Genomic DNA, 26,080 nt, shown 5'->3' on the forward strand with positions numbered 1-26,080 from the left:
CTCAGTCACTGACTTTGTAAATTAGGCTTTATGCAAGCAATAGTTTGGAGTTGCTAATCTAAAAAATAGTTTTCCATACTACAGTATGGCTTCATTAAAGTTACGTCTTTTAAAGCAATATATTCATCATCCAATTTGTTTCTTTGATCTTCTCTTATTTACATCAAAGTATCTCAAATAAGTTTCCTATGTCCATAATATTTCTTAGCCACTGAAGCTTAATATAAACTAACAGCTGATTTCTATAGCTTCATCTGCGATACAATCAACTATGAGATTTCCCTCTTAAAATGAAAAAATATGAATAAAGTAAAATCAATGCTAATGAAGAGACTAAACTGACAGATCTAGGAGTAGGATTGCTATTTGTTGAGTTCCCCAAGGAGCAGTGACTGACTCTCTCATTTATTATATACATAAAGAGGGCAAATATGTCATCCCACAAGGCCCAAGTAGAAATGGAGAACCAGGGCTTTCCTTATGGGAAGGGGATAGTTCCTACGATGAGAATGACTACCAGAAGCCAGACCTTTATGAGACTACCAGAGATCCAAAGTGGTTGACAGAGAAGCACACCAGGAACAGAGTGGAAGCCAAGCTACAGAGCCCAGCGAAGGGGTGAGAGGCACGGGTGGGTCATGAATTAAAACTAGCAAAGACCAACAAGAGGAGACCAAGCAAGCCAAGAAGGCAGTCTGGAAGAATTCTAGAATCAGAGTTGAAAAGTCCAAAGTATTTTTAAGAAAGCCCTAAAATTGGCTTTCATGGGGAAGCTTTACGTTAGGTGTCGATTGAGATGAATAAGAGACAAATGACAGTTTTTGCCATCAAAAGATCAATAATAATAATGACTAGCATCTATTACATCCTTACTGTATATTATACATGATGTTAATGTGTTACATTCATTTAATCTCTTTAACAGGCCTCTGAAATATGTCTTAATCCTCATTTTACAGACGAGTAAACAAAGGTTTAGAGAGATTGAGCAACTCAACTTTTTAAAAACAGTAAAACTCTATTGCATTTGTGATTCACATATTATAATACATTACATACAATAGCCCAAAATAAACATCTCATGCCAGTGACACAAAAATGAATATCAGGCCAAAAAAAATCAGCAATAAGTACATTATTGCTTTCTTTAATCATAAACATTCAATTCTGAATGAAGACAATTTACTACATACTGATGCAGTTTTCTTTTCATTTCATACAATCATCCTACTCTTCTATACCTACACTATTCAGTATGTTCCTGTGTTAATTCTTATACGTGTGTGGAGCAAAATAATAATAATAATAATTGTAATAATAATATAGTATTTTGTACTTTTAATGGGGTGATGTTGATAGATCAGTCCTCAGATTCTATATGGCAAGAGATCATGTTGATGCAGCATTTAGGGAAGGCCGACCAGAGAGGATAAGCTTGATCTAAGTTTTTATCTCAGAACAAAAGGAGTAGGGGGTTAGTCAGGATAGAGAATAGGATCCACAAACAGAGTAGCAGTAAATGATAGTGGAAAGGCAATTAGGAGCTGGATCACAAAGGGCCACAGCTAAAAAGTTTAGACTGACTTGTGGGTTATGGTGACTTGTTGGTAGATTTGATACAGGAGGATGCTCTGTTTAGATCTGCACTTCGAAATTCTACTATAAGATCTTAGGGAGAATGGGTTAAAAAGAGGGAGTGGGGAGGCAGAAAGACCAATTCAGAGGTTATTGTTATGGCCACGTGATATGGTTTGGCTATGTCCCCACCCAAATCTCATCCTGAATTATAGCTCCCATAATCCCCATATGTCATGGGAGAAACCTCATCAGAGGTAACTGAATCATGAGAGCAGATTTTTCCCATGCTGCTCTCATGATAGTGAATACATCTCCCAAGATCTGATGGTTTTATAAAGGGGAGTTCCCCTGCACACACTCTCTTGCCTGCTGCCATGTAAGACATGCCCTTGCTCCTCCTTCACCTTCCACCATGAGTGTGAGGCCTCCCCAGCCATGTGGAACCACATGTGAGTCCACTAAACCTTCTTTTCTTTATAAATTACCCATTCTTGGGTATTTCTTCATAGCAGTATGAAAATGGATTAATACACCGTGCCTCTTCCATCATGTGGGAAGCAACACAGAACATAAATTAAAATGTTTAAACGTATTCGGGAGAAGATGATGAGGGTGTCCATTACAGGCCCCGGGAAGAAGAATAAAGGATATTTGGAAGAGATAGACAGATACATAGATATTTCATATATATGATATATAGATATAAATAAATATACGCACATGTGCATGTGTGTGTACACACGCACACACATGCATGTGCAGGCACATGTGCTTAAATGAGGCCTGAAGACTGCCTTGGTTGTGGGGAATGTTAAAAACTGCCAGGTTTCTGCATGGAGCATCAGGGGAGTCAGAATGACCACATTGGAGGGAAAAGAGATGAAGAACATGGGTTTAGACCTGCTGAATTGAAAGTACCGGTGTTATACACTGAAGACTGCAATATAAGTGTAAAGTTTAAAAGCAAGATCCAGGGTGAAGATCTATCTCTAGAGACTTCTGAATGATTCCTTATATTCCCCCAGAGATAACAGTATTGAATATTAGGTTGAACTATATGGAACTACCAATATTCTATTTTTTTGACCTCTAAAAATGACAATTTCAACATGAGAATCTACTTTATCTATGAGTTCCTTGAAAATAAGACAATATGTAAATATATAAGTATTTCTAAAACAGAATCCACAACAGATATTTCACAAATATGCTGCAAGAATAAAGAATAAATTACATACATTTATGAATCCTGTGCTCGTTGTTGTTATGTGGTTTTGTAAAATTATTATGAAAATTTGCATATTTTACACAATTAATAGAACTATAAGACTGATGTATTGCTCAATGGTAATTTCAAGCAATTGTCTTTTGTGGGGTCATGCACACCATGTATCCATCCCATGATTTTCTGCCTATGTGAGGAACTAGTAACTATAGTTTTTCAAATGGTTTATCAGTGCTCATTAATTTACTTACTCCCAACCAGTCTTTGTAGAGGGAGAAATGAGAAGAGGTGGATACCAGATCACCAACGGAAATGTTTTCTCTAAGAAGGTACCTCAGTTTCCGCATCTGCAAAGTAGAGATATCACTTGTATCTGTGGCTGACTATAAGGATTAGAGGAGATATTGCATGTACCGCATGGGACACAAGAGAAGCTTAGTAAATGGGTGCTTATGTTACTATGTCAGTGTTGTCAAATGACCAGCAGCAACTATTCAAAAATCATCTCCTATGTCAGGTTGCTGATGATTGACTATACAAGTTTATTTATAAGCTTAAAATTCTTGGGACAAGAATTTAGTGGAAGCAATGTTGACACAAAAAGCCAGACACAGTAAATGATACATATATTCAGAAAAACTATGTAGTAACCATTGAATCATAAAGATCTTAGAACAGAAAATGGCCTTTAGAAGTTATCTCATCATTATTCCTTCAACAACCCCCAGATAGAGGTGAGAAAGCCTAAATATTTCAAGGATGGCAATAATTATTACAATTATTTTAAAAGTTTCTGCTTTTTGCCAGGCGTGGTGGCTCACACCTGTAATCCCAGCACTTTGGGAGGCCGGGGAAGGCAGATCACTTGAGGCCAGGAGTTCAAGACCAGCCTGGCCAACATGGCAAAACCCTGTCTCTACTAAAAATACAAAAATTAGCCAGGCATGGTGGTATGCGCCTGTAGTCCCCTCTACTCAGGAAGTTGAGGTAGGAGAATCACTTGAACCTAGAAGGCAGAGGTTGCGTGAGCCAAGATCACACCACTACACTCCAGCTTGGGCAACAGAGCGAGACTTTGTCTCCAAAAAAAAAAAGTTCTGCTTTTGTTGGGCTTAAATTAAAAAGCATGTATGAAAATGTCAGCTAAGCTGATTCTAGTCACTCTTAGTCCCGTTTTCCCCTTGGGCAACAGAGCGAGACTTTGTCTCCAAAAAAAAAAGTTCTGCTTTTGTTGGGCTTAAATTAAAAAGCATGTATGAAAATGTCAGCTAAGCTGATTCTAGTCACTCTTAGTCCCGTTTTCCCTTCTGACAACATGGACAGCAAGTTTATTACTTTCTCAAAAGGAATCATAGGAATATAATACACATTAAGGTATCTTCAACCTGCGTGTATCATTTTCAGTCATGCTTATTTATCAGATAATTAAGCCACCACACTGAGGTATAATGATGATTGCACTGATAACCCAAAATCTTCACTCCTTCCAATGGGGATGTGGGTTGACTCTGGGTTCAGCAACGTTCACTTGCCTAGACAAATAGATGTTAGCAAATGTGATGCAAGCATAAGGTTGACAAGCACTTGCTCCTTGTTTTCATCATAATAGTGTGCCCAAGGTGATCAGTTAGAGGATGACAGCCTGGTGAGCAGTTGTCCCAGGGAGGCCTCAGATATGCAAGAGAGGCTGAGCATAATCAGGGAAATTGCCAAGCCACTGACTTCAGCTGACTACAGACAAGTAAGTAAGCCCCATGGAATGCAGCTCAGGTCAAAGATGTATAAGCAAAAATAAATGTATATGGTTTTATGCTACCCATGTTTTGTGGTTATTTTGTCACAGAGCATTACTATGGCAATATAAAACTGATATAGTGACCGTTATGCATCCAAAAATTGTCTACTTACTAACCCTATAAAAACCCAGACTTCACCAGAATGACTACATGATGGCATCTCAATGACAACGTGAGTTATATGTACAAAAACCACTGTTCTCCAGGTGTTTATAAACAGTCTGATTTAAATACAGGGTTAAATATGGAACCTTTCCAATTATACTACTTTTAAACTCAAAATTAGAAGGCATCAACAATATTGAATTGCTAGGATTATATGCATTTGAGAAAACTGAGTAACAGTTGATCTCTAGGTACATGTGGGGGACTAGTAGTGTACTGTACTACACCTTGGGCTAAGTGACCTACAACATGTTTCCTATGACCAATTTCTGTGATTTCTTACTCTATATCTTGAAAGAAGCTAGTTACCTAACTACACAGAAACACTGGTTTCTAGTGAGAAGAAAGAACAGTTGGATTTCTATTCCTATTTCCTGGCAAGGTTTCTCCAGTAGGTTTCTCAAGAGTCTAATCTTGGCATATCAATGTGGAAGAAAGTTTATAAGCTGGGAAATCTATTGCTTTTAATAGTCACTCAGGACGCTAAAACAGCTAGGTGCCAGGGCATATCACTCTGTAGAAAATGGGAACAAGACAAGCCTAATATCTGTTTCTGGAATTTGGTGGGAGGAGGACCAAAGTCATTGCCTTCTTTTGATCCTTTACCTATGTCAATTATTTTGTAAATAAGAGAAATAAAATGTAACAAAAAATAAATATGGATGTTTGAGAGTCATAATACTGAATATGCTAATATGTATAAAATATTTTTGAGTTCTTCAGAGGAAGATCATCATATAAATTAAACCTAGTACTATTAATCCTATTATCCAATCAACACACATGAATTAAACCTGCAGTACCTAATCAGAAGTGGGTACTCCCTAGACATATTAAAGCCAATAATATCAATTAGAACATTACTAAGTCCAAATGTCTTTGCTCAAGTAATTATTTTTGTAGTCTCTCTAAAATGATTCATATGCCACATTCCAACATAATAGGACAGGACAGGATCAAGTCCTTTGGGACTAGGACTAGTCAGCTGCACTGAAATCCTTTTACTAACATTTTCAAAGTTTAATATCAGGTATTTTACCTTATTTAAATCTAAAGGGTATGTCAACGCCTAGTGTGCCATCAAGAACAGGCTCTTTATTGTCCTATTAGGGTGGAGATGCATACTCTGTAAACTAAAGAGATTAAAAGCAAATGGAGGATATAAACCAGATTAATGATCTGGTCCCTGCAGCCTTACCAGAGAGTTTACTTAAAATGAAAGCTTTGGATGCTGATCCAACTTTTTCGATTTAACCAAGGTTCTCACTTGAATGGCTGTCATAACAGCATTACTACTGAAATCCTCTAGCTCATTCTTTCCAAGGCTTCTAGAAAGAAGAACATTGCAGAGAAATGGGATCCAAGGTACCGCCTGCAGTGGGCGCAGGAAAGGAGTACTACAAGTTCAACAGCAGAGACAGTGTGGGGCGTGTGCCAACAAATGTTCTTTTAAAAGACTGATTCATGAGGTTAGGTAAAAATCTTTTCATCTAGGTCACTGGAAAACATCCTTGAAGGCAGACTGACTTCAAGACTCATCTATGTTAATGATATATGTAGGAACAAAAGCCAATTGCCATGGTAATGCATACTTAGTAGCAAGAACCACTGAACCAGAGCGGGCTCTGTGAAATACTAGTTTGAAAATATGATTCTAAAAGAGAATCAGTTTTCCTTTCAAGTGGTAATGAGAATTCCAGATCTTCTATAAGTATGCATTTAATCGGAAATGCAATGATCCTCACCATACCTTCATGTCTAATTCCCACTTTTTCCCCTTTGCAGATTACCAGAGAATTCGGTTTTTGGTTGTTCCTCATCTAGACATCTAGTTTCTTAGATGTTAGCTCTTAGACACCCTTCACTTCATCGTGGTCTTTTTGAGAAATGCAGAAATATTTCATCTTCAGTCAAAGTTATTTAATTTCTACTTCTATTTTGGTGAGAAAGAGTAATGTATTTATTATGACAATCTATTTTTTCTGATACATTTTCTATTACTTAAAAAAACTTTTTGCACTCACAATCATAAAGAAAGCATGCTATATCTTTAATAATATGCCTAATACAGGTCTCAGTGTGCTGGCCAGTGAATGTTTGAATACTGCCAACACCCAGCGGCCTTCTGGCAGCACTGGGCCTTCTAAAAGCTGTTCTCTGGCAATAGTCTTTCATGCAAGCACTAATTTTATTATAGCTAGTTTATGATTTTCCCTCATTTCCCTGCTATTTTTAAATGTGGGGCTGTAATAGGAGGTGTCTAGAGGCCCAGGAGATGAGGGAACCATTACATACTGTTGGGTCTCTGTGGTATCAGTGGCCTTTGGAAGCTAAGGATTTCAAATGCGATGTCAAAGGGTATTTGAATACGGGGTCCCTCAGGAACTATGCCCAATGAGAAACACATTGCTTTGCTCTCTTTATTTTACTTTTAATTTCTGCTTTCAAGTTGTTGTGGTCTCTCAACACTCTTCCCAGTTTTGTTCTTTAGAGTTATTTTTGTACATTGCCCACTCTAGCCAGACCTGTTTAGCAACATTTAACAACACTGTCTTGGGAGATGAGTTTTTTACATCCAGTATGATGTACCAGTACTGACTTCTATAACACAATGTTAAAACAGTTCATAATGTGAATAAAACCCTGCATGAAAAAATATCAATTTTACTTGATATTATTCCCCATGTAACTCTGGGCTGCAAGTTTTCAGAAAGACTGGCTAATCAGAAAAAAAGTTTGAAAAATTAGAGTGGTTTTCAAGGATGGTTTATGGGGATGAAGAAAGACATTTATGAAACAGGAGAGGAGGGAAGCCATGTGCTTTTCTTAAATTAGGCTTATGTCTGATAACTGGGATAAACAAGTCTCGCATAAGAAGATGACAACTAGTGTTCTGGATCCAAATCCAACCTGTGCCATCCCAATCAACCTCTATAGTCAGAAGAATGAAGGGAAGAAAGAAGCACAAGATAGAACACAAGCAGCACAACGACAAAGATGAAAACACCCTCAGTTTAAATTGCAGTAAAACACATGCAAAACAGTGGAGACCACTGGTAAGAACTATTGACAAAAAAGCCAAACTCTGTAAAATATTTGAAGAGACTTATCCTGAACCAAATGTGAGGACCATGACCCATGACACAGCCCCAGGAGGTCCTGACAACATGTGCCCAAGCTGGCTGAGTTACAGCTTGGTTTTATATATTTTAAGGAGACATAAAGCATCAATCAGTGCATGTAAGGTACGTATTGATTCAATCTGGAAAAGCAGGACAATTCAAAGGGGTAAAAAACAAAAGGCCAATGACAAAAAGAGACACATGAATCCTAAAACTGTATTTTTAACAAAGAGCAAATACTGCAAACGTGACTATTCAGGGTTACATTCATGCTAAAACAAAAGAGAGATAGGAAAAGTCACAAGCATATAAAATGATGGATCTGGCAATACTATTAAATAGTAGCAATCCCTGGATCAGACAGTGCCTAACAAATGTGCTTTACCTGAAAAAGACTGAGAACCCAGAGCAACTGTAGACTTCTTTTTCAGATTGTCCTAAATGTAGATTATACTCTGACATTTAAAAAAAATAAAAAATAAAAAAACCTCACAAACTTTAAAGTAGCTTTAATATGTACAGAGGTCACTCAGCAATATTTATTCCCCATTAATGTTCTTTTCTATTAATTTATTTCCATACGTGTTTCACTTATCCTAACATAAAAACTAAAGGGCAAAGATATGCAACCCAGTTATACATCCTTGCACAGTATGAGACACCAGGTAATCAAGCTGTGTTACCATAAAAGCCACTGTCAGCCAGATCCAGAGGCATATGACTATAGTCCCAGCTACTCAGGAGACTAAGGCAGGAGGACTTCTTGGGCCCAGGAGTTTGAGACCAGCCTGGGCAACATAGCAAGACTCTTGCCTCAAAAAAAAAAAAGAAAACAAAAAAACAAAAAAAAAAACAAAGCCACTGTCAATGGCTCTTCTACGGGATCCATAAACCAGATCAAACTCTTTAGCCACAGTCAGCTCCATTCATTCAACTGTGCATCCTCTGGATTTACAAATATGTTTATCTCTTTTTTATAAAAGAAGCTACCAATTTGATAACATTACGATTATCCAAGCATTCTTAAAGTAAATTACAAAAATCCAAGACAATATTCTTTGTGGTTTTTTCATTTTTTTGTGTGTGTGCTTAAAATTTCTTTTCTTTAATTTTTTGTTGTTTTTTATTTTATTATTATTATTATACTTTAAGTTCTAGGGAACATGTGCATAATGTGCAGGTTTGTTACATATGTATACTTGTGCCATGTTGGTGTGCTGTACCCATCAACTCGTCAGCACCCATCAACTCATCATTTACATCAGGTATAACTCCCAATGCAATCCCTCCCCCCTCCCCATGATAGGCCCCGGTGTGTGATGTCCCCCTTCCCGAGTCCAGGTGATCTCATTGTTCAGTTCCCACCTATGAGTGAGAACATGCGGTGTTTGGTTTTCTGTTCTTGCGATAGTTTGCTGAGAATGATGGTTTCCACCTGCATCCATGTCCCCACAAAGGACACAAACTCATCCTTTTTTATGGCTGCATAGTATTCCATGGTGTATATGTGCCATATTTTCTTAATCCAGTCTGTCACTGATGGACATTTGGGTTGATTCCAAGTCTTTGCTATTGTGAATAGTGCCGCAATGAACATACGTGTACATGTGTCTTTATAGCAGCATGATTTTTTTTTTAATTTATTTATTATTATTATACTTTAAGTTGTAGTGTACATGTGCATAATGTGCAGGTTTGTTACATATGTATACTTGTGCCATGTTGGTGTGCTGCACCCATCAACTCATCATTTACATCAGGTATAACTCCCAATGCAATCCCTCCCCCCCTCCCCCCTCCCCATGATAGGCCCCTGTGTGTGATGTTCCCCTTCCTGAGTCCAAGTGATCTCATTGTTCAGTTCCCACCTATGAGTGAGAACATGCGGTGTTCGGTTTTCTGTTCTTGTGATAGTTTGCTAAGAATGATGGTTTCCAGCTGCATCCATGTCCCTACAAAGGACGCAAACTCATCCTTTTTGATGACTGCATAGTATTCCATGGTGTATATGTGCCACATTTTCTTAATCCAATCTGTCACTGATGGACATTTGGGTTGATTCCAAGTCTTTGCTATTGTGAATAGTGCTGCAATAAACATACGTGTGCATGTGTCTTTATAGCAGCATAATTTATAATCCTTTGGGTATATACCCAGTAATGGGATGGCTGGGTCATATGGTACATCTAGTTCTATATCCCTGAGGAATTGCCATACTGTTTTCCATAATGGTTGAACTAGTTTACAATCCCACCAACAGTGTAAAAGTGTTCCTATTTCTCCACATCCTCTCCAGCACCTGTTGTTTCCTGACTTTTTAATGATCGCCATTCTAACTGGTGTGAGATGGTATCTCATTGTGGTTTTGATTTGCATTTCTCTGATGACCAGTGATGATGAGCATTTTTTCATGTGTCTGTTGGCTGTATGAATGTCTTCTTTTGAGAAATGTCTGTTCATATCCTTTGCCCACTTTTTGATGGGGTTGTTTGTTTTTTTCTTGTAAATTTGTTTGAGTTCTTTGTAGGTTCTGGATATTAGCCCTTTGTCAGATGAGTAGATTGCAAACATTTTCTCCCATTCTGTAGGTTGCCTGTTCACTCTGATGGTAGTTTCTTTTGCTGTGCAGAAGCTCTTTAATTTAATGAGATCCCATTTGTCAATTTTGGCTTTTGTTGCCATTGCTTTTGGTGTTTTAGACATGAAGTCTTTGCCCATGCCTATGTCCTGAATGGTACTACCTAGGTTTTCCTCTAGGATTTTTACGGTATTAGGTCTAACATTTAAGTCTCTAATCCATCTTGAATTAATTTTCGTATAAGGAGTAAGGAAAGGATCCAGTTTCAGCTTTCTACTTATGGCTAGCCAATTTTCCCAGCACCATTTATTAAATAGGGAATCCTTTCCCCATTTCTTGTTTCTCTCAGGTTTGTCAAAGATCAGATGGCTGTAGATGTGTGGTATTATTTCTGAGGACTCTGTTCTGTTCCATTGGTCTATATCTCTGTTTTGGTACCAGTACCATGCTGTTTTGGTTACTGTAGCCTTGTAGTATAGTTTGAAGTCAGGTAGCGTGATGCCTCCAGCTTTGTTCTTTTGACTTAGGATTGTCTTGGAGATGCGGGCTCTTTTTTGGTTCCATATGAACTTTAAAGCAGTTTTTTCCAGTTCTATGAAGAAACTCATTGGTAGGTTGAAGGGGATGGCATTGAATCTATAAATAACCTTGGGCAGTATGGCCATTTTCACGATATTGATTCTTCCTATCCATGAGCATGGTATGTTCTTCCATTTGTTTGTGTCCTCTTTGATTTCACTGAGCAGTGGTTTGTAGTTCTCCTTGAAGAGGTCCTTTACATCCCTTGTAAGTTGGATTCCTAGGTATTTTATTCTCTTTGAAGCAATTGTGAATGGAAGTTCATTGCTGATTTGGCTCTCTGTTTGTCTGTTACTGGTGTATAAGAATGCTTGTGATTTTTGCACATTAATTTTGTATCCTGAGACTTTGCTGAAGTTGCTTATCAGCTTAAGGAGATTTTGGGCTGAGACAATGGGGTTTTCTAAATATACAATCATGTCATCTGCAAAAGGGACAGTTTGACTTCTTCTTTTCCTAACTGAATACCCTTGATTTCTTTCTCTTGCCTGATTGCCCTAGCCAGAACTTCCAACACTATGTTGAATAGGAGTGGTGAGAGAGGGCATCCCTGTGTTGTGCCAGTTTTCAAAGGGAATGTTTCCAGTTTTTGCCCATTCAGTATGATATTGGCTGTCGGTTTGTCATAAATAGCTGTTATTATTTTGAGGTACGTTCCATCAATACCGAATTTATTGAGCGTTTTTAGCATGAAGGGCTGTTGAATTTTGTCAAAATCCTTTTCTGCATCTATTGAGATAATCATGTGGTTCTTGTCTTTGGTTCTGTTTATATGCTGGATTATGTTTATTGATTTGTGAATGTTGAACCAGCCTTGCATCCCAGGGATGAAGCCCACTTGATCATGGTGGATAAGCTTTTTGATGTGTTGCTGAATCCGGTTTGCCAGTATTTTATTGAGGATTTTTGCATCGATGTTCATCAGGGATATTGGTCTAAAATTCTCTTTTTTTGTTGTGTCTCTGCCAGGCTTTGGTATCAGGATGATGTTGGCCTCATAAAATGAGTTAGGGAGGATTCCCTCTTTTTCTATTGATTGGAATAGTTTCAGAAGGAATGGTACCAACTCCTCCTTGTACCTCTGGTAGAATTCAGCTGTGAATCCATCTGGTCCTGGACTTTTTTTGGTTGGTAGGCTATTAATTATTGCCTCAATTTCAGAGCTTGCTATTGGTCTATTCAGGGATTCAACTTCTTCCTGGTTTAGTCTTGGAAGAGTGTAAGTGTCCAGGAAATTATCCATTTCTTCTAGATTTTCCAGTTTATTTGCGTAGAGGTGTTTATAGTATTATCTGATGGTAGTTTGTATTTCTGTGGGGTCGGTGGTGATATCCCCTTTATCATTGTTAATTGCGTCGATTTGATTCTTCTCTCTTTTCTTCTTTATTAGTCTTGCTAGTGGTCTGTCAATTTTGTTGATCTTTTCAAAAAACCAACTCCTGGATTCATTGATATTTTGGAGAGTTTTTTGTGTCTCTATCTCCTTCAGTTCTGCTCTGATCTTAGTTATTTCTAGCCTTCTATAGCAGCATGATTTATAATCCTTTGGGTATATACCCAGTAATGGGATGGCTGGGTCATATGGTACTTCTAGTTCTAGATCCTTAAGGAATCGCCATACTGTTTTCCATAATGGTTGAACTAGTTTACAATCCCACCAACAGTGTAAAAGTGTTCCTATTTCTCCACATCCTCTCCAGCACCTGTTGTTTCCTGACTTTTTAATGATTGCCATTCTAACTGGTGTGAGACGGTATCTCATTGTGGTTTTGATTTGCATTTCTCTGATGGCCAGTGATGATGAGCATTTTTTCATGTGTCTGTTGGCTGTATGAATGTCTTCTTTTGAGAAATGTCTGTTCATATCCTTTGCCCACTTTTTGATGGGGTTGTTTGTTTTTTTCTTGTAAATTTGTTTGAGTTCTTTGTAGGTTCTGGATATTAGCCCTTTGTCAGATGAGTAGATTGCAAAGATTTTCTCCCATTCTGTAGGTTGCCTGTTCACTCTGATGGTAGTTTCTTTTGCTGTGCAGAAGCTCTTTAGTTTAATTAGATCCCATTTGTCAATTTTGGCTTTTGTTGCCGTTGCTTTTGGTGTTTTAGACATGAAGCCCTTGCCCATGCCTATGTCCTGAATGGTATTACCTCGGTTTTCTTCTAGGGTTTTTATGGTTTTAGGTCTAACATTTAAGTCTCTAATCCATCTTGAATTAATTTTCGTATAAGGAGTAAGGAAAGGATCCAGTTTCAGCTTTCTACTTATGGCTAGCCAATATTCCCAGCACCATTTACTAAATAGGGAATCCTTTCCCCATTTCTTGTTTCTCTCAGGTTTATCAAAGATCAGATGGCTGTAGATGTGTGGTATTATTTCTGAGGACTCTGTTCTGTTCCATTGGTCTACATCTCTGTTTTGGTACCAGTACCATGCTGTTTTGGTTACTGTCGCCCTGTAGTATAGTTTGAAGTGAGGTAGTTTGATGCCTCCAGCTTTGCTCTTTTGACTTAGGATTGTCTTGGCAATGCAGGCTCTTTTTTGGTTCCATATGAAGTTTAAAGCAGTTTTTTCCAATTCTGTGAAGAAACTCATTGGTAGCTTGATGGGGATGGCATTGAATCTATAAATTACCTTGGGCAGTATGGCCATTTTCACGATATTGATTCTTCCTATCCATGAGCATAGTATGTTCTTCCATTTGTTTGTGTCCTCTTTGATTTCACTGAGCAGTGGTTTATAGTTCTCCTTGAAGAGGTCCTTTACATCCCTTGTAAGTTGGATTCCTAGGTATTTTATTGTCTTTAAGCAATTGTGAATGGAAGTTCATTCATGATTTGGCTTTCTGTTTGTCTATTACTGGTGTACAAGAATGCTTGTGATTTTTGCACATTAATTTTGTATCCTGAGACTTCGCTGAAGTTTCTTATCAGTTTAAGGAGATTTTGGGCTGAGAAGGTGGGGTTTTCTAAATATACAATCATGTCATCTGCAAACAGGGACAATTTGACTTCTACTTTTCCTAACTGAATACCCTTGATTTCTTTCTCTTGCCTGATTGCCCTGGCCAGAACTTCCAACACTATGTTGAATAGGAGTGGTGAGAGAGGGCATCCCTGTCTTGTGCCAGTTTTCAAAGGGAATTTTTCCAGTTTTTGCCCATTCAGTAGGATATTGGCTGTGGGTTTGTCATAAATAGCTCTTATTATTTTGAGATACGTTCCATCAATACCGAATTTATTGAGAGTTTTTAACATGAAGGTCTGTTGAATTTTGTCAAAGGGTTTTTCTGCATCTATTCAGATAATCATGTGGTTTTTGTCTTTGGTTCTGTTTATATGCTGGATTATGTTTATTGATTTGTGAATGTTGAACCAGCCTTGCATCCCAGGGATGAAGCCCACTTGATCATGGTGGATAAGCTTTTTGATGTGCTGCTGGATCCAGTTGCCAGTATTTTATTGAGGATTTTTGCATCGATGTTCATCAGGGATATTGGTCTAAAATTCTCTTTTTTTGTTGTGTCTCTGCCAGGCTTTGGTATCAGGATGATGTTGGCCTCATAAAATGAGTTACGGAGGATTCCCTCTTTTTCTATTGATTGGAATAGTTTCAGAAGGAATGGTACCAGCTCCTCCTTGTACCTCTGGTAGAATTCAGCTGTGAATCCATCTGGTCTTGGACTTTTTTTGGTTGGTAGACTATTAATTATTGCCTCAATTTCAGAGCCTGCTATTGGTCTATTCAGGGATTCAGTTTCTTTCTGGTTTAGTCTTGGCAGAGTGTAAATGTCCAGGAAATTATCCATTTCTTCTAGATTTTCTAGTTTATTTGCATAGAGGTGTTTATAGTATTCTCTGATGGTAGTTTGTATTTCTCTGGGGTCGGTGGTGATATCCCCTTTATCATTTTTTATTGCATCTATTTGATTCTTCTCTCTTTTCTTATTAGTCTTGCTAGTGGTCTATCAATTTTGTTGATCTTTTCAAAAAACCAACTCCCGGATTCATTGATTTTTTGGTGGGTTTTTTGTATCTCTATCTCCTTCAGTTCTGCTCTGATCTTAGTTGTTTCTTGCCTTCTGCTGGCTTTTAAATGTGTTTGTTCTTGCTTCTCTAGTTCTTTTAATTGTGATGTTAGAGTGTCAATTTTAGATCTTTCCAGCTTTCTCTTGTGGGCATTTAGTGCTATAAATTTCCCTCTACACACTGCTTTAAATGTGTTCCAGAGATTCTGGTATGTTGCGTCTTTGTTCTCATTGGTTTGAAAGAACATCTTTATTTCTCCCTTCATTTTGTTGTGTACCCAGCAGTCATTCAGGAGCAGGTTATTCAGTTTCCATGTAGTTGAGAGGTTTTGATTGAGTTTCTTAGTCCTGAGTTCTAGTTTGATTGCACTGTGGTCTGAGAGACAGTTTCTTATAATTTCTGTTCTTGTACATTTGCTGAGGAGTGCTTTACTTCCAATTATGTGGTCAATTTTGGAATAAGTGTGATGTGGTGCTGAGAAGAATGTATATTCTGTTGATTTGGGGTGGAGAGTTCTATAGATGTCTATTAGTTCTGCTTTGTGAAGAGCTGAGTTCAATTCCTGGATATCCTTGTTAACTTTCTGTCTCGTTGATCTGTCCAATGTTGATAGTGGGGTGTTGAAGTCTCCCATTATTATTGTATGGGAGTCTAAGTCTCTTTGTAAGTCTCTAAGGACTTGCTTTATGAATCTGGGTGCTCCTGTATTGGGTGCATATATATTTAGGATAGTTAGCTCTTCCTGTTGAATTGATCCCTTTACCATTATGTAATGGCCTTCTTTGTCTCTTTTGATCTTTGATGGTTTAAAGTCTGTTTTATCAGAGACTAGTATTGCAACCCCTGTTTTTTTTTGTTCTCCATTTGCTTGGTAGATCTTCCTCCATCCCGTTATTTTGAGCCTATGTATGTCTCTGCATGTGAGATGGGTCTCCTGAATACAGCAGACTGATGGGTCTTGACTCTTTATCCAGTTTGCCAGTCTGTGTCTTTTAATTGGAGCATTTAGTCCATTAACATTTAAGGTTAATATTGTTATGTGTGAACTTGATCCTGCCATTATGATATTAACTGGTTATTTTGCTCGTTAGTTGATGCAGTTTCTTCCTAGCCTCGATGGTCTTTACATTTTGGCATGGTTTTGCAATGGCTGGTACCGGTTGTTCCTTTCCATGTTTAGTGTTTCCTTCAGGGTCTCTTGTAAGGCAGGCCTGGTGGTGACAAAATCTCTAAGCATTTGCTTATCTGTAAAGGATTTTATTTCTCCTTCACTGATGAAACTTAGTTTGGCTGGATATGAAATTCTGGGTTTAAAATTCTTTTCTTTAAGAATGTTGAATATTGGCCCCCACTCTCTTCTGGCTTGTAGAGTTTCTGCCAAGAGATCTGCTGTTAGTCTGATGGGCTTCCCTTTGTGGGTAACCCGACCTTTCTCTCTGGCTGCCCTTAAGATTTTTTCCTTCATTTCAACTTTGGTGAATCTGGCAATTATGTGTCTTGGAGTTGCTCTTCTCGAGGAGTATCTTTGTGGCGTTCTCTGTATTTCCTGAATTTGAATGTTGGCCTGCCCTACTAGGTTGGGGAAGTTCTCCTGGATGATATCCTGAAGAGTGTTTTCCAACTTGGTTCCATTTTCCCCCTCACTTTCAGGCACCCCAATCAGACGTAGATTTGGTCTTTTTACATAATCCCATACTTCTTGCAAGCTTTGTTCATTTCTTTTTCTTCTTTTTTCTTTAGATTTCTCTTCTCGCTTCATTTCATTCATTTGATCCTCAATCGTTGATACTCTTTCTTCCAGTTGATGGAGTCGGTTACTGAAGCTTGTGCATTTGTCATGTATTTCTCGTGTCATGGTTTTCATCTCTGTCAGTTCGTTGATGGCCTTCTCTGCATTAATTATTCTAGTTATCAATTCTTCCACTCTTTTTTCAAGATTTTTTAGTTTCTTTGCGCTGGGTACATAATTCCTCCTTTAGCTCTGAGAAGTTTGATGGACTGAAACCTTCTTCTCCCATTTCGTCAAAGTCATTCTCTGTCCAGCTTTGATCCGTTGCTGGTGATGAGCTGCGTTCCTCTGCAGGGGGAGATGCGCTCTTACTTTTTGAATTTCCAGCTTTTCTGCCCTGCTTCTTCCCCATCTTTGTGGTTTTATCTGCCTCTGGTCTTTGATGATGGTGACGTACTGATGGGGTTTTGGTGTGGGTGTCCTTCCTGTTTGATAGTTTTCCTTCTAACAGTCAGGACCCTCAGCTGTAGGTCTATTGGATATTGCTTGAGGTCCATTCCAGACCCTGTTTTCCTGGGTATCAGCAGCAGAGGCTGCAGAAGATAGAATATTGCTGAACAGCGAGTGTACCTGTCTGATTTTTGCTTTGGAAACTCCCTCTCAGGGGTGTACTCCACCATGGGAGGTGTGGCATATCAGTCTGCCCCTAGCGGGGGATGTCTCCCAGTTAGGCTACTCAGGGGTCGGGGACCCACTTGAGCAGGCAGTCTGCCCGTTCTCAGATCTCAACCTCTGTGTTGGGAGATCCACTGCTCTCTTCAAAGCTGTCAGAGTCATTTGCATCTGCAGAGATTTCTGCTGCTTTGTTGTTGTTGTTGTTGTTGTTGAGCTGTGCCCTGTCCCCAGAGGTGGAGTCTACAGAGACAGTCAGGCCTCCTTGATCTGCTGTGAGCTCCACCAAGTTCGAATTTCCCAGCGGCTTTGTTTACCTACTTAAACCTCAGCAATGGCGGGTGCCCCTCCCCCAGCCTCGCTGCTGCCTTGCCCTTAGATCGCAGACTGCTGTGCTAGCAATGTGGGAGGCTCCGTGGGCACAGGACCCTCCCAGCCAGGTGTGGGATATAATCTCCTGGTATGCCCATTTGCTAAGACCCTTAGTAAAGCGCAGTATTGGGGTGGGAGTTACCTGATTTTCCAGGTGTTGTGTGTCTCAGTTCCCCTGGCTAGGAAAAGGGATTCCCTTCCCCCTTGCGCTTCCCCGGTGAGGCGATGCCTTTCCCTGCTTCAGCTCTGGCTGGTCGGGCTGCAGCAGCTTACCAGCATCGATTGTCCGGCACTCCCTAGTGAGATGAACCCAGTACCTCAGTTGAAAATGCAGAATCACCTGTCTTCTGTGTCGCTCACACTGGGAACTAGAGACTGGAGGTGTTCTTATTCGGCCATCTTGCTCCGCCCCCTCTTTTTTTTTTTTTTTTAAATAAAAGTCAGGTCTCACTATACTGCCCAGGCTGGTCTCAAGCAACTCTCAACACCTTAGCCTCCCAAGTAGCTGGGATTATAGGCATGCACCACTGCACCCAGCAGGACAATATTCTCTGGTTTAAACTGTATACTCTTTGACTGTGTGTTATTCCACAATCATATATACTGTACCTTATTCTTCTCTGGCATGCTCATTAAGTTGAGCTGCTGTAGTTAATTAATACTTCTTTAGAGAACTATAGATCAACATAATCTGGTAGTATTCTTTATGAACTATCCTCTCTAGATTGGAAAAAAGAAAACCCTTTACATGTAGTTATATGGTTTGGCTGTGTCCCCACCCAAATCTCATCTTGAATTGTAGTTCCCATAATTCCCATGTGTTGTGGGAGGGACCCAGTGGGAGATAATTGATTTCATGGGGGCGGTTTTCCCCACACTGTTCTCGTGATAGGATAAGCCTCATGAGATCTGTTTTGGTTTTTTTTTTTTTTTTTGAGATGGAGTCGCTCTGTTGCCCAGGCTGGAGTGCAGTGGCATGTTCTCCGCTCACTGCAAGCTCCGCCTCCCGGGTTCACGCCATTCTCCTGCCTCGGACTCCCGAGTAGCTAGGACTATGGGTGCCCACCACCACACCCGGCTAATTTTTTTGTATTTTTAGTAGAGACAGGGTTTCACCGTGTTCACCAGGATGGTCTCAATCTCCTGACCTTGTGATCCACCCGCCTCGGCCTCTCAAAGTGCTGGGATTACTGGTGTGGGCCACCGTCCCCGGCCGGTGTTGGTTTATTTGAGACTCGCCTGTCACCCAGGCTGGAGTGCAATGGCGCGATCTTGGCTCACTGCAACCACTGCCTCCTGGGTTCAAATGATTCTGCAGCCTCAGCCCCTTGAGTAGCTGGGATTACAGGTGCCCGCCACCACACCCAGCTAATTTTTGTATTTTTAGTGGAGACAGGGTTTCACCATGTTGGCCAGGCTGGTCTCGAGCTCCTGACCTCGTGATCCGCCCACCTCAGCCTCCAAAAGTGCTGGGATTACAGGCGTGAGCCACCGCGCCTGGCTGATCTGGTGTTTTTACATGGGGTTTTCCCTTTTGCTTGGTTTTCATCCTTTCTTGCCTGTCGTTATGTAAGACATGCCTTTTGCCTTCTGTCATGACTGATTGTGAGGCCTCCCCAGCCACATGGAACTGGGAGTCCATTAAACCTATTTTTCTTTATAAATTACCCACTCTGGGGTATGTCTTCATCAGCAGTGTGAAAACGGACCAATACATACACAGTCTAACAAAAGAGATTAAAAAACAAACCTTAGAGTCTTCAATGTACATGTATTGTCTAGCACAGATAGGGCTTCATAGATGTTCCCAAAATTTAACAATGTTAGCACAACTTCAAAATGTAAGCTCCATCAGATCACTATTATCACTTAACCAAATGAAGGCTGAACTGATTTTATAGAATGCTGGTTAGACATGGTTTATGACCTCAGGAAGTGAGTAGAAGACACAAATACTGTATTATCAGTGATGCGGTGTAAAAGCCAACGGACTACAAGTTGGAAGCCCTGGTATGAGAATAGTCATTAATTGGCTGTATGTCCTCAGATAGGTATCTCTATCAGAGCCCTAGCTGTTTCAGCTGTAAAATGAGGGCAAGGTGCTCTCTAAGATCCTTATCTGATCCAAAAGGTGTAATTCTAAACAAATAACTATCAGGAATCAAAATATTAATAAAATCACATAAGAAACTACTTCCTGTTATGACAGACTAGTCTGTAGCAGAAGAATTCATTTGCCAAAAACAAATTTTAAAATTGTATAAATTTTAAAAATCCATTCAAAGGCACTGGAGTGGTATCAAGGTATTTGGGACGGAAGGGACCAAATCCTGGACAGGGGAACTCACAGAAACTTAGCAGAGCTTTCAGCAATCCCCAGGGCTAGGGAGATAAAACCTGAAGTTCAGAGCTACCAAGGAAGCCAAGATTTGACGTGCCTTTACAGAAACGTGAACCCAAGTGTTTGAGCCACCACTACCCTCAAGACACTATTTTATAAGTAGCATATACCTAATGGAGGAGAAGACACATAGAAAGTAACTGCAATAAATCAAGTTATTGGCATTCTCACGGTACTAGAAAGATAAAAGCTAAAGTTCAGAGTCTATCAAGGTGGTGGGATTATTTAAGTACCTCAGATTTAAAGCTGGGACTATTAAAGGACTAAAGCCTAAGAATAAAGTTGAATCAGAAACTGTTTTAACTGAAACCCAGCTTTGAAATATCTCATTCTTGACTGGATTAAGATTATCTACTCCTACTCTAAATGCCTGCCAGATATTAAAGGAAATGTTATCTAGAGGAAGATAATGCCATTGAGATTCTCTTCATATTTTATATACAATGGTGAACATTCAACAAGAAACTGAACCATGCACAACAATAATAGGACCAACAGAAGAAATAGAAAATATAAATGAACCCACAAATTATTAGACATAGAATTTAAAATAACTTATTAATATATTCAAGGAAAAATGATAAGCTAGAGAATTTCATAAGAGAACTGGATTCTATTAAAAAAAGAAAATGAAATTCCAAAAAAATGACTAAAATTAACAATGTGATATACAGGCTTCATAGCAAGTTGGACATAGCTAAAGAGAGATCTGTGATCTAGAATACAGGATAGTAAAAAAAAAAAAAAAAATCTAAGCTGAAAGACAGATAAAAAGGATGAAAAATCCAGTACAAAGTATAATGGACATACGGAACATGGTACAAAGATATAATATATGCAGTAGAAGAATAGACAGACACGAAGAAATGGAGCAGAAGCAGTATTTGAAGAGATAATAGCCAAGAATGTTCCAATACTAATGAAAAGCATAAAGCCACAAATCCAAGAAGCTCAGTGAATCTCACACAGAATACAGAGTAAACCACATCTACACTATTTTACAGTAAAAGTGTGGAAAATCAGGAAAAATAAAAAGCAAGAAGAGAGGGGAAAAGATACTATCTTCAGTAACAACATTAAGACAGTTTTCAATAGAAAAAAGCGGAAACAACCCAAATGAATACATAAATAGTATGTACATTCATTTAACAGAACACTATATAGAAATGAGAATATGTGAATTACTGGTATAGCCCTCAACAATAATAAATTTAACAAACATAACAATGAGCAAAAGAAATGAGGTACAGAAGAGGATATACTAAATGAATCTATTTGTATACAGTTCAAAAATAGGAAATAATAGCCTATGCTGTTGTAAGTCAGAATAATGGTTATCCTTTGGGTGTGATTAATATTGGAAGGAGGCAAGAAACGCTAATGAGTTACTGGTAACTCCAGTTTCTGATATGCATAGAGGATAAAAGCACATATTTACTTTGTGAAAATTCATTTAAAAATTATTTGTGTACCTTTCCATATATAATACCTCAATAAAAGTTTATTTAGACACATACACACATCAATGAGTAACAGCAGTCTTTAAATTGCAAATTCATTTTACAAATGATTCATACACAACTTCTTTCCTTCTTTCTACTCACTGCTTAATGTATCTTCCAACATCTCCTTCTTTGGGTTCAAAAGACACTAAATGGTGAGATGGTCTCAGAAATAGGAGCTTATTTTTTAGTACATTTATAGATTATTAAGTAAATAAGATACTAAGAACCAGGCTGGGAACTTGGTCTCATTTAAGACATTTCTGTGGTGAACCAATTTAAAGACAAGCAAAACAAAAAGAATCTAAGACAAGAGAGCAAGATTGTTTATTAAGAGTGACCAAAACACAAGTATGGACTGCCGGATTGCAGAAAAGATGCTATTAAGAATGCATTAGGCTGGGCCTGGTGGCTCACACCTGTAATCCTAGCACTTTGGGGGGCCGAGGCGGGTGGGTCACTTGAGGTCAGGAGTTTCAGACCAGCCTTGCCAACGTGGAGAAACCCCATCTCTACTAAAAATACAAAAATTAGCCAGATGTGGTAGTGCATGCCTGTAATCCCAGCTACTCAAGAGGCTGAGGCATAAGAATCACTTGAACCCAGGAGGCAGAGGTTGCAGTGAGCTGAGATCGCACCACTGCACTCCAGCCTGGGCAACAGAATGAGACTGTCTTAAAAAAGAGAGAGAGAGAGAGAGAGAGAGAGAGAGAGAGAGAGAGAGAGAGAGAGAGAGAGAAAGGGAGAGAGATTAGGAATTTGATAGACTAGATCAAGAAAATAAATGTAAATACAATATCTTGAACCCCACAGCAAGGAGCCTGTTTGTGATAGATTAAACATTTAGCAATCACTGGAAGAACCAGAAGAACTTTAAAATAGGAAAGACTATTCAGTATGCATTACGAAAGTTCTTTAAGAAATTCTACACTTCTAAAACAACGCAAGAAAATCCATCAGTCTGGTAAAAGCTTTGGCAAAGATTTTTCCAACTTCATGTATGTTTCACCTGAAATAAGGGGATAAGGCCCTTAAATTTCCATCACTACCATGAGTTTGCTTCAAACATTAAGACCATTACATAGTTTGTGATATAGCCTGTTAATAAAACAACTTTAATAATTTGGTAGTTGTTTTTCTTATAGGATCTCATATGCAATGAAGGTGGCTTTAAAACAAATTGGACAATGTTAGGAACCAGGTTAGTCCAGGTTTTACAGTATTGTATATTTTTTCCATTCCAATAATTCTGCAGACTCTGCTCAGCCTTCAGAAAGACAGTTGCTGATACAAATATGCATGTCTGAACTTACAGTTGTTTTACTTGAAAGTGCCCTTTTCCTCATCTCTTTTATGAAAGAAGATACTCCAGCTGCTTTTTTGGAGAGAGTAAAGGTATTCAGCAATACAGTAAAGCAATCTTTTTTTTTTTTAACTCACAGTGGGAGGAAGAAAAGGGGAGAAAGTTAAAAAAAAAAAAATAAGAAGCGTTTTTCTAACTTTGCTGCCTACCCCTACACTCCACTCTGATGCTGAAATGGTGAGAAGATTGTCAGTCAATGGGAGTGTGGGGTGGGAGCTGGTAAGTTTTATTTCCAAAGGGTGGCTAGGTGATCCTGACCTCCTAGTTGAAACAGCATTGGACTAAAACTGATCTACAGAAAGTGACAGGCTTTAGAGGACAGTTTTATAGATGGCTAAGAGATGAACTAAATAAGGACTGTCACCAGTAATTTTTTTTTCTTTTTTTTTAGAGAGGGCCTCACTGTCGCCCAGGCTGGAGTGCAGTGGCTTGATCTTGGCTCACTGTAGCCTTGAACTCCAGGACTCCAGTGATCCTCCCACCTCAGCCTCCCAAGTAGCTGGGATCACAGGCATGCACCACATCGCCTGGCTAATTTTGTGTATTTTTTGTAGACATAGGGTTTCGTCATGTTGCCCAGGCTGCTCTCGAACTCCTGAACTGAAGTAATCTGCCTGCCTCAGCCTCCCAAAGTTCTAGGATTACAGGCACAAGCCACAGCGCCTGGCCCACTATTTTTATTATAGGAACCCTTCTAATTATTGACACCCAAATCTTGGTTAGCATAAACCACTGGGACCATGAGATCATGACTAAAATGATAGGATAAAATTGTATATCAAAGGAAAAAAAAGTACCTGGCTGATTTGGATTCAGGAGAAAGATGGATCTGAATTAGTAACAAGATTTGATTAGATAGATGGATAGAGTTATGCTACTGCCAAGTATATACAGTAACTATTAATAGAACTTCTCTAATGGCTTTCTTGGTTAGAGGAAGAGATTAGGGATAATAGCCGTGGCAGCTAAAACTTACTGTCTACATGCTTTATGCTAAACACTGTGCTAAATACTTTATTGCAGATTACCCTTGTTTTATGGATTAGGAGACTCAGACTTAAAGAAGTTTAATAATTTACCTAAGACCACAAAACTAGATAAGTGTCAGACTGAGGACTCAGCCAAAGTCTATTCGATCTTAACAACATTCTGCTTATAAATTCTGATCAACATAGTTAACTCCTTATGTCTAATATTTCTAGAGAATTTATGAATACTTATTAAAATACTTAATACTTAAATTATATTAGTATTTTATTCATCCTGTAATCATTTTTAGCTTCTTGATTTGCCTAGGCAAACCTCCTAAAAAATAGTTAAAAGGTAAAATTTAGACTCAATCAATTACCACAAATTCTAACTAAAATCAGTAAAATTAATTAATTAGTGAAGTCTTATCAGAGACTAAATAATAAAAAAAAAATTTAGAACGTTCTTGCCACTCTCAATCTCTATCTTCCAGGAAAGGCTGAAAGACATGTTCTAACACACCTCCAAAAAGCAATGGACACCTGGTTAGCGAGCCTGCAGAAGAATATGTATTATGAAATAAAAGCAATAAGCAATTCAATGGTGATTTCTTTGCAATGTGATTTCCTTGTGGAAAAGGAGAACTTTGGGATTCATATATGTTGCATGGTAATTAGAGAAAAGTACCTTTATTCAGGGAGAATAAAAGATGCTGATTACTGCTTAGAAAACAGACTGTTTTTAGTGAGCTAAAACTGAAATAAGAAAGGATTCTTAATTTGGATCATTGGTATCAGTGAATGGGAAGAGCATTGTTCTACAACCTATTTTAATCAGATTTTAATTATTCTAAGCCACAATGACAAAAATTAAACCTCAGTGATGGTTTTACAAAATTAAAAAGGACTATAGGAAATTATCATTTCTGTTGTTTTTGTTTTAGAAATTATCTTTTTAAAAACTGGACACAGGGTAGATTTTGTTTCAGCAAGGATAACTGCTTTGTATCAATTATATTCCAAGTAGGTAGCAGAACATATGTCACGTTATTTTAGAAAACCATAAGTTAACACTTATTATTAGCTGCATAACGTTATGAAAACATCATCCATCCTCTTTAAACTTTAGTTTTCTCATCTACAAAACAGAAAAATTACCATTAATTTGCTTCAGTTTCCCCAATCTGTCCCTGAGGATCCCAACGTTAAAAATCAAGTAAGTGCAAGCTTACCCAGCAGCTGTTCTGTTGGGGCAGCCTGCCACCCATTATACCAGAATGACAGCATCTTAGCCGCAAAAATCACATTCTTAGCCTTACAGATTGTCATTAGTATCTTTAGGAATAATACCACTCAAACTCCTCTCAGTCCCTGAATGATACTGCAGTCTCTGATATGTCAGGTTATATCTGTTTCTGAGTCTTTTAATTTTGATTCTTTATGCTTAACTCTCTTAGCTATTGGTTCAATCTACAGTCCCTAATATGGGTGTAGCACATGCATTATCAAGCAGAAGGCTTTTGGTATATCTCAGGAAGCCTGTTTCTCTATTTTTATTTTTATTTTATTTTATTTTATTTTATTATTTATTTATTTTTTAGGAAGCCTGTTTCTCTGGGAAACTACTGAATTATATCAAACTACATAAAAGTCCGTTCCTGAAATCCAAATACCTGCTCTGGGTTTTTGTGGGAATAACATGAAATAATGTATACAAAAATAAGAAATCTATTTGTAAATGGTAAATATTAATCACATGCAAACAACAATCCATTATCAATGGTAATCATTATTTTAAATGACTAGGATCCAGTTAACATTCCATAAATTGTATCATTATGGGTAAAATACTTAATAAATTTAGGATCTTTAGAAGTCCTACAATTATAACAAAAGGGAATTACTTTTAGGTATAACAAATTGAAGCAAGTCACTTGATGATGGTCAAATCATATCATTCCTATAGGCTTCCTATTTCTCAGGATAAAATGAGAGGGTTAGCCTTGG

At 38.4% G+C, this 26,080-nt stretch overlaps 1 protein-coding gene across 14 annotated transcripts in view; it reads right to left on the bottom strand.

The window, feature by feature from the left end:
* LOC105495739 (tetratricopeptide repeat domain 28) overlaps positions 1-26,080 on the bottom strand; it is a 715,636-nt gene that overhangs the window by 273,396 nt on the left and 416,160 nt on the right. For 10 of the 14 annotated variants that reach the window (XR_011614279.1, XM_071080886.1, XM_071080882.1 and 7 more), the window contains one exon: positions 3,055-3,150. The exons of the other annotated variants lie outside the window; for them this stretch is intronic. Coding sequence is in view for 9 of the 10 variants with exons in the window: in XM_071080886.1 (XP_070936987.1) it covers positions 3,055-3,150 (96 nt within the window). In the remaining variant the exon portion in view is untranslated. The remainder of the gene's footprint in view (positions 1-3,054; positions 3,151-26,080) is intronic. 14 annotated transcript variants of the gene reach the window in all.

This window comes from Macaca nemestrina, chromosome 15 (genome assembly GCF_043159975.1).
Source record: "Macaca nemestrina isolate mMacNem1 chromosome 15, mMacNem.hap1, whole genome shotgun sequence".
Lineage (NCBI taxonomy): Eukaryota > Metazoa > Chordata > Mammalia > Primates > Cercopithecidae > Macaca > Macaca nemestrina.